We start from the raw sequence: 9,403 nt of genomic DNA on the forward strand, positions 1-9,403 counted from the left end.
CCCACGCTGCAATGGGAAACCAGTGAAGTAACTGGGAGTAACTGGGAATCTCAATGTCTGTACCTGTAACATCAGGGATATATTTTGTACCAGTTAAAGTTAGAAGGGAAAGTAAAACCAGCCACAGTAAATGCATTTCAAATTGTCCTCTCCAGGCTGTCAGCCAGAACTCAACCATTTAAACACAACTCATGTTTTTAAGACAAGTGACCTCTTGTTTTTCATCAACAGAAATTTTTAAGAACACAAAGAAAGCAAAAGTGCTGAAGAATATTTATTTTACTGTATCACAACATAAATCTCATTAATACTGTGCTTTGTTTAAATATTAAAATTATTCCCAAATACATTAATCAAGTAAGGGTCTGTACACCATAGGTGCTGGTGCTTTGGAATTCCAGATGTAGTAATCAGAAGAAATCAATTCCCGGGCTAAAGGGAAAAAAACAGGCAAGAAAAATAAGCATTACAGGGTGCCTCACAATCAGACATTCCTTCATCCAAGTTAAGTGACTACTAATCCATCCTTACCAGTTTACAGAAAAGGTATAATGGCCTCTTTAAACTGTAAGACTCTTACTATTATTTGAAAATCGTTTCTGATAATGAGACATTTAAAGTCTCAGCTTCAATTACCTTTACTAATGTATCAGTCATGAGCTTAAAATTCAAACAGAGGTTAAGTCAAAAGCAGGTGGATGGCTTGGATTTTGTTCAATGAATATAAATTGCACGCTCAATATAAAACATGAAAACGCTGCTTTTTCTGTGTTACAATTTAGGGCTGAGTGTGACCTGTCACAAAATTAACAGTGTAGACCTTGCTTTTCAAAAGGCATTTACAGAGTTCTGCTACCATGACTGGCAGAAGTTGCAACAGAGAGACAGCTACAAATAAAAATGCTTTCATTAGGCAGAGCTGCTCAGGTTTAATGAGTGCTTTCTGCGTGCCATTTAGGCTGTTTTTGGTGCAGGCTTGGCAGTGCTCATGTGTTAACAAAAAGCAGATCTGGGCTCTGCTTCACACATTCCATGTAGAGCCACATCCACCAAGAGGTGCTGGTGTGGTGACACAGACAGCAGCAGTGTCACCTTGAGTGCAGGAGCTGAGTTCTGTTCCTGGGTACTGCCAGCCCACCCGAAATGTCTCTGACAAAGGTGTCCTAAACAAGGGGCCAGATTAGGGAGGATCATTTCCTGTGTCCTCCAAAAAGGTTCTGCCACTATGGAGAGCATAGGATCCAGCACAGGGAAGAGGGGAGAGAGCCCCAGAGAGAGACTGACTTTGTAAGAGCTCTCATTTCAAAGGGAGAGGCCTGCCCCTATACTCCAAGGATGCTTTAAACATCACCAAAAAAACCCAACTCAAAAGCAGGGAACAAAAATCCAACTTCAGTTATGTAATTTTAGTCACTGATAGCCAGTTGATAACTTCAATTCAATTTTAGCAACTCACATGCAGTAATTTTGGGCTTCCCTGGAACAAAGATCTGAACAGAATGCTGGTCCACGTAACATCCAGTGAGTGTAAAGTCTGGGATCCTAAAGTACAGCTACAAAAAGAGAGGAAAAACACAATCAGAGGCACATTGTCACCCTTGCTGTGCAAATCCTGGCAATCTGTGTCACATGCTCTGCGTGTGCAAGGATACTCCAAAGTGACAGGATGTCAAATCCTCTAGGCAGGAAAACAAAACTCCATGCTGAGAAGATGAGATTTTAAATCAATGTATCTCCAAATGAAGACAAGAAAAAAGTGACTAGTGAGGCCTCTTTTCCCAGAGCCTGTGACTTACTTTGACATAAGCAGTGTTCCCAGTGCACACATAATCAGTCGGGTGCTCTGCATGCGGTGCCAAAAGACACAGTTCCAGTCAGGGAAACCTCCAAAGATTTAGGGAACTTCTGTCCTAAAGGCAGAGACAGCATGCATTAGATGTCACACAGCTGTGCCCAGGCTGCAGGGAAGGGGCTGGGGAAGGAAGGGCAGTCACAGGGGGGAGGTCCTTACCAATGACCCAAACCAGGAGGCTCTTCTCCCGGGACAAATCCAGCTGGCCATAACTAACCTTGTACTCGAACTGAGCAATGGGGCCCCTAGATGGGAGAGAGGAGAAATAAAACCACTGCAATTACTATCATTCAGCATTTGTTAATGCCTGTTTTGTTACAGAAAGCCAGGAAAGGCTGACAGACATTATTTATGTGCATACAGACCAATCACACCTATCTGAGCACACTGCTAATTTATGAGAAGAAATTACAGAGCAGGAGGAAATCGCTGTGCTCTCAGCCCAGTAATCATAAAGGAGCTGTTGATGTTTTAGTTCACTGCTAGTGTTTTACTAACACTATGATCAGCACCAGCAACTTTGTATCATTCCATCTTTGAATTTTCATGATAATTAGGTGGCAGCACGGTCGTGGCAGCTGTCAGAGAGGCTTAGATGAAAACTATCGTTTTAATTTGAAATAACTATATTTTTGATAAGCTGATCTGTGGTTAGGATTAGCAGTCTTAAGGAACAGGTAACCCTGGGTTGGAAGTGATCTCCAGCTTAATCCACCTGGGGGATTGTGGCAGTGCTTCATGTGAGAAGATGCCACAGGGAAACAGGATGAACAACTAAGAAGTGTTTGGAATGTTACCAAATATTCTGGTATAATTCTGTATTCCACCTCATTTCACCAAGGTTGGTGCTCACTGGTAGCTCCCTGAGGGAGCATAATCTGTTATACTGACTTCTGACAAATTTATTTTGGGAAGATAGCAGAGAAATGGAAGAAATTTATTTAGCTTTCTTCTTACCTGTTGAAGAAAGGTATACGAGCTTCACAGTACTCAAAAGAATTCTTTATGCTTTCATGGAGCTTTAAATTAACTGTTATTTTTATCTGTGATCCCTCTTCAACGAGTTGGTAACATCCCAAAATTGGTGGAACAGGAACCTGGAAAAAACTATATTAATTCTCAAGATATATTAACACCATCATCACAAGATTAGTTATATACTGTTTTCATTGATAAAGTACTTTAAAAAAGACCCCAAAAACTTATTAATTAGTCACTGTGCTAAACTCTTCAGGCTGCTTGTGATAAGAGAGACTTGGGGGCCATGCACTTGACATCTCAGCCTGGATATCATTTCCCTAATTCAAGCATTTAAGTGGCTGATTTAAAATAAGAGCAACGTTGCCAAGCAAAGACATCAGTAACTCCTAAACGTGACTCAGACAACTCAAGTCCTTAAGTGCCTTCCAAGCAGTTTATTACATAAAAACCATTTTATATAATGTTTTTCTGTCTATATTGGACTCAAACTCACTGCAGCATGCCCATGTAGGCTGATGGCCACAGAGGTGTTTTCATTTCTGTTTGAACACTGGAAAAAAGCAAGGGTTGGGAGTGTGCTGTTACCTGGGAAGTGTAGTAACACAGGTCGAAGGAGTCTGAAGGAGGAATGAAAGGGAATTTGTAAGGTCCATTGTACACAGAGCTGTGCAGGGGCTCAGCACTGGTGGACAGGAGCATGGCAGGGTCCACGGAGGTCGCACAGTGATGGAGCATGATGTCCTGCAGCGGGGGCGCGTTCGTCGGGAGCGTCAGGCTGAGGGTCACGTTTGGTGCAGATCCCTCTATGTCACACTGGGCAAAAGGAAGTCAAGACATGATTCTAAAATACCTGAATCAAGCCATGAGATGTTCAAAAATAAAGCACATCTTCAGCATTAAAAAGAAATAAAATCCCTACCAATTTTCAGTTGGCTTGGATCATTAGTACTAACCACCGGAACTAAGACATCAGTCTCACACCCTTGCTGACAATTTAATTAATTAGGTTGTTTTCACAACATCCACTTAATGGATTCCAGCATGTTCTGGATGGCCTCTGTTGGTTCCATGCCAGCTCTATCACTGCAGTGTCCCTTGTCTCATCCCCAGCAGGCCACGATCACACCTGGGCTTTCTTCTTGTGTAAGGCCATCCACCCACCCTGCAAAATGACCTGGGAATTGTCCCTCTGGGAGCAGGAGGCTGCTCACCCACACAACCCCTACCAGCATGGCAGGTGGGAAATGACCCAAGCTTTGGAAGTGCAGCATTTAGGTCAGCCTCCTCTGGAGATGAGATTCCCACTGCATGCAAATAATTAAATTAGCACTTTATTAGCAGGTCTCTCTCCTTGTAAAACACTGGAAGTTATAAATGCAGTGTGCCAAGATGATATTGTGTGCTTCCTAAGCACAATTCAGAACAAATAATGAATTATAGTTACAAATTTTAATATCTTTCATAACTACTATGGATGTATTTAGTCAATAGTCCCCAATTTGCAATATTAAACAATGAGATATTTTAATATTAAACAATGCTCAAGGAAGCCCATCCCTGGAAGTGTTCAAGGCCTGGTTAGACAGGATTTGGAGCAACCTGGTCGAGTGGAAGGCGTCCCTGCCCATGCCAGGGGATTGGAATTGGATGCTCTTTAAGGTCCCTTCCAACCCAAACCATTCTGGGATTCTACAATGAAAACCAGTCACATACAGCAGGGGGTTGGAATTGGATGCTCTTTAAGGTCCCTTCCAACCCAAACCATTCTGGGATTCTACAATGAAAACCAGTCACATACAAACCATCCAGAATAATTATACAACCAGTTTCTTTCACCAGGTTCCTTATCAACTGTTCTTATGTTATGAAACACCAGCATTTGTGGGATCAAAATGTTGTAGTAGTAGTATAAGGAAGGACAGATTAAACTTTCATTTGGCAGGAAAAATAATTAAAATGCTCATGTAAAGACACTTGTAGAAGGCATTTAAATACCTCAGCCTGGATATATTTTGTCTAATTCAGTCATTTTAGTGGTTCATTTAAAGTAAGGACAGTGCAGCCAATGAGTCAAAGGTACCAGTAACTCCTGAATGTGACTCAGACAACAAAAATCAGGAAAATTTTCAACTCAATATATCATTTTACATCAAATAAGTATTCACTTTGCACATCAAACGCTCTCACCTTGCCGTTCACAGCTCCATAAACCTGCCGCGTGTCCACCACATCCCTCTGCTCATACTGCATACACTTGACCTTCTCAGTGATGCAGACATGAACCTGGGGTCTGCCTTTGTAGCTGCTGGATCTCCAGGCTGGCTGCTCCTTATCCGCAGGATGTCCTCGAAGGAGCTGTTCAGGCTGCGGATGTTGGTGTTCAGGGGGGTGCCCAGGGGACAGGCCTGGATCAGCAGACTCCGGAGCTGCCCCACCTTGGCACTCAGCTCAGCCTGGTTTTTGCGGCTGGGAGAGACGTAGTTCATGATGCCCAGCAAGAGAGCCAGGCCCTGCGAGAGCCCGCGGGCGGTGAGGAGGGGCGGCCGCGGCTCCAGGCTGCCCTCCACCAGCGGCACACAGGCGTAGGTGAGGCCGCTCTTGCGGAATGCCAGCACGGGCCACAGCTCCCCCGCGGCGCTGCTCACGGAATGCACGCACGAGTGGCTGATCCTGGTGCAGGTGTCCCGCTGCTCCACGAAAACGTGCTCGTCCACCAGCCTCAGCTCGAAGAGCAGGGCCTTGAGGAAGGCGCGGTCCGAGGGGATGGGGACGTGCGTGGAGCCATTGAAGGTCTCGGCGCGCAGCTCGACCGTGGGGTAGCGCCTGCGGGGAGGGAAGGGAGCGCTCCGTGCCACGTGCTGGGGGAACCAGGGCACTGGGAATAGTCCTCTGTGCTCTGAGGGATGCTGACTCCCAGAGAAGCACTGCTACTCAGTGCCACATGCAGGAACCCAGGGCACTGGGAGTATTTCTGTGTGCTCTGAGGGATGCTGACTCCCAGAGAAGCACTGCTTCTCAGTGCCACATGTGGGAATCCAGGGCACAGGGAATATTTCTGTGTCTGCTCTCACGGGTCCTAACTCCCAGAGAAGCACTGCTTCTCAGTGCCAAGTGTGGGAATCCAGGGCACCGGGAATATTTCTGTGTCTGCTCTAAGGGATTCTGACTCCCAGAGAAGCACTGCTTCTCAGTGCCAAGTGTGGGAATCCAGGGCACAGGGAATATTTCTGTGTCTGCTCTGAGGAGGGGTCCTGACTCCCGGAGAAGCACACTGCCCATAAGAAGCACCTTTGCCCATGGAAAGGGCTTCCAAGACTTTGGGATAAAGTAGTCTATCAGAGTGTGAAAGATAATAGAGAATAGTGTAGTTTGTCACAGGGTGAGAAATTTAGGTTTGGGGTTTTATAGTATGGAAGTAGATAGGAAGCAAGATGGAGGATTTTGGGCTTCTTCATCTACTCCATTTGCTGCAGTGTTGGTGGCAGCAAAATAATTGGGTGAGAAAAGCCACAGTGCAGAGGTTATGTGGACAGAAAAAGGATGAGTTATTGGTAGAAAGGAGGAAATAAAGTATGTTTTAAGAGTTAATTGGACAAAACAACTTTAAAAGACCTTGACACTGTACATCTGTAGCCATTTTGCAGTGCTTTCCTGTCTGCTAAGTCTGGTGTAGATGGCATGCCAGAAATTTTGTTAAGATAACAATAAACAACAAGCTGAAGACCGAAAAAGTCCCATTCATCTCTCTATCCTGGCACAGAATTGTTACAGGAGGGTTCCCCCATCAGAGGAGCCCCCTGTGGGACCCAACAAGAGGGACAAAACCCTTAACATGCCTTTGTGCCACCCAAAATATCACCCCAAACCAGAGCTTCCAGGGGCAGAACCTCCCAAGCCCTCTTCTGGTGTCCTTTTCTACCACCTTTTTAAGGACACATTGACAGTCTGCTTCCTAAATTGCCATGGAATTTGCAACCTCAGCAACATGGGACTTTGTTATATCTGTGACCTCCATCTGCAGCACTTCCCTCCTGCTCCTGAGCACTTCATGGATCTTATCCTGTTGCCTCTAAGTCCCACCTACATCATCGTCTCTTAACTGAGTAGCTGCAGGCAGCCACATTTCCTCAGGCTTATTTTCAGTGACTGTGCTTTTTTTTTTTTTCTTTGATTCCAAATCAAGCATCAAGGGCTTTTGGGGTTGGTTTGGTTTTTTTTTGGTAAGGGAAAAGCAAACATAGAGCAAAGCCAGAGCTACAAAATTTGTAAACAGGATACAGATGAGAACAAAATACCTCCCTGTGGTCTCACATTTTACTCTGAAGAGCAAAGAAACAAAGTGGGTTTACAGCTCTAAAATTTATGAGGCTTTGCAGAGCCAGGGTGTTGATAAAAAGCTATGTGTAACCTTGGCGAGCAGCTCTTATTTTTGGCCAACATTTCCAAAACAAGGGAAGAGGAGATATTTCAGTCTGGTTTTGTCTTAGTCAAGTCCCAGTCTCTCTGTTCCATTTGCTGAAGCTGTCCCCACACCACAGCAGCCTCTTCCTCCTCCCACTGAATTTTACCACCTGAGTCATTAGATCATTAGTTAGCCCTTCAGATCCCAGTTTTTCAGTATTCCCTTCTAAAAGTGATGCAAACTCAACAACAACAAAGAAAAAAAAAGATGAAAGTTTCCAGGGATGAATGAACTTTGGTGACTCAAGAGAGAGTCCATCCTTATTGCCTGAATTAAGTTATGATCAGCTCAAAAAAAAAAAAAAAAAAAAAAAAGAGGGGGGGAATGCTTTGATGTCCCCGATGTCTTCCCTGAGGTCAAAGATCAGGGCTCACGTATCTCCAGCTGAGTGCCTAAGTCCTGAAACCAACAGTTTCCATGTGATCCGGGCATTCTTTATATTGTCTGCGTGCTTTGTTGAATTTAAGGTCAGTTAGGAGGATAAACTTGGGGCTTCCACAGCCCTATTATTTCCTCTGGGAACTTGAAAGATCTAAGTCTGGAAATCACTTGAAGCATCGAGGATAGTTTGCCCTTTTCAAAGGAGTGCTACTCCTTGTCTCTGCCGCTCCCTGTGTGACAAGTCACTTCAGACAGCCCTGTCACCAGCCCCCCCTGCTCCGTGGTGATTACACTCTCCGAGGTTTTGGGGACAAGGCTTTCTCTTTATCTGTGTTTGTAGAGGGGAGGCCTCATCTCTAGTCCTGTAGGTAATACAAGGACCATAATACTAATCCTAAAACAATCACAGGAGTGTCCAATGGAGAGATCTGTCTGCACCTGAAGATGGAAGATAGTCTACTTACTCTTTTCTTGGTTGTCATTTTTCTTTACTCATAGATTCTCTCTTTGGTTTTACTGAATTCAGACTACAACTATAGGTCACTTTATCCAGGTCTTTTTTTTTCTCCACAAACTTTCCCTAGCCCCAGTTATTTTTCTTCTCATTATTTGGATTTCTCTGAAGTCACAGAAGGAAAAAAAAAAAAAAAAAAAAGGGCAACAAATCTTGCCAGCCCAACAAAAGTAACCTGCCTAGCCCAAAGTCTTCCTTTATACCATGTTAGGAAGGGGAAGAGCTGGGCAAAATGTTAACAGTGACAAACAAGAAAGAGGAACAGAGCATGGAAACTCACGTGCAAAATGCAGAAGCTGTGAAAAAGCTCCCATATTTAGTTAAAAGCACATTATGTGACTCTGATTCTGAACTTTGGAAAAACGGAGTCAGAAACACACAGCATCCAGCAGCACCGGGATGAGACGAGGCATTTATTCAGTATCAGATGGTTTTGGTGTTTTTGCATCTGCCCCACAGGGCAGCAGTGTGCCCCCAGGACACCCAGAGCCCCCGATCCCCCCAGGGCACCAGGATTTCCTTCAGGACACCCAGACCCCCGATCCCCCCAGGGCACCAGGATTTCCTTCAGGACACCCAGACCCCCAGAGCACCCGAATGCCCCAAAGTACGAGGATTTCCTCTAGGGCACCCAGAACCCCCGATCCCCCCAGGGCATCAGGATTTCTTTCAGGACATCCAGAGCCCCAGAACACCCGATACCCCCAGGGCACCAGGATTTCCTTCAGGGCTTCCGGACCCCCAGAGCATCCGAATTCCCCGGGGCACGAGGATTTCCTCCAGATCACTCAGACCCCCAGAGCAGCCGCGCCCCCTGAGGGCATCCGCTCTCCGCAGGGCGCCCGGTTCCCTCCACAGCATCCGGACCCCCAAGAGCATCCGCTGCCGCCAAGAACACCCGGTCCCTCCAGGGCACTCGGATGCCTCAGAGCACTGGATCCCCCCTAGATCACCGGGACTCCCCAGGGCACCCAGCCGGACGCTCGGACCTGCCCAGCCCGCCGTGCCCGCACCCCTCCCCGGTACCGTCGCTACCTGGAGAAGAGCATGGCGCCGCCGGCCGCGGGGTCGTGCCTGAGGAGCCACAGCGCCCGCAGGGCCATGCCGACGGCGGCGATGGTGGCGGAGATGCCGCCGGTGCCGATGGCGGCCGGGGAGGAGCCGCGGCCGCGCCGTGGCCGCCCGGCGCAGCCCCATTTCCGGCGGGCGGAGG

General features: G+C 46.4%; 1 protein-coding gene across 1 annotated transcript; it reads right to left on the bottom strand.

Moving 5' to 3' along the window:
- Window positions 1-261: 261 nt before the first annotated feature.
- On the bottom strand, window positions 262-9,381 carry AP5M1 (adaptor related protein complex 5 subunit mu 1). The gene is given in 10 exon segments (XM_039712962.1): window positions 262-432; window positions 1,457-1,553; window positions 1,797-1,851; window positions 1,853-1,910; window positions 2,012-2,097; window positions 2,810-2,949; window positions 3,419-3,646; window positions 5,021-5,166; window positions 5,169-5,656; window positions 9,226-9,381. Coding segments are annotated over 10 exon segments (1,449 nt in total). The 5' UTR covers window positions 9,294-9,381; the 3' UTR covers window positions 262-349.
- Between the last annotated feature and the right edge of the window lie 22 nt (window positions 9,382-9,403).

The sequence above is a fragment of the Passer montanus genome, unplaced genomic scaffold (assembly GCF_014805655.1).
Source record: "Passer montanus isolate IOZ18808 unplaced genomic scaffold, ASM1480565v1 scaffold27, whole genome shotgun sequence".
Taxonomy (NCBI): Eukaryota; Metazoa; Chordata; class Aves; order Passeriformes; family Passeridae; genus Passer; species Passer montanus.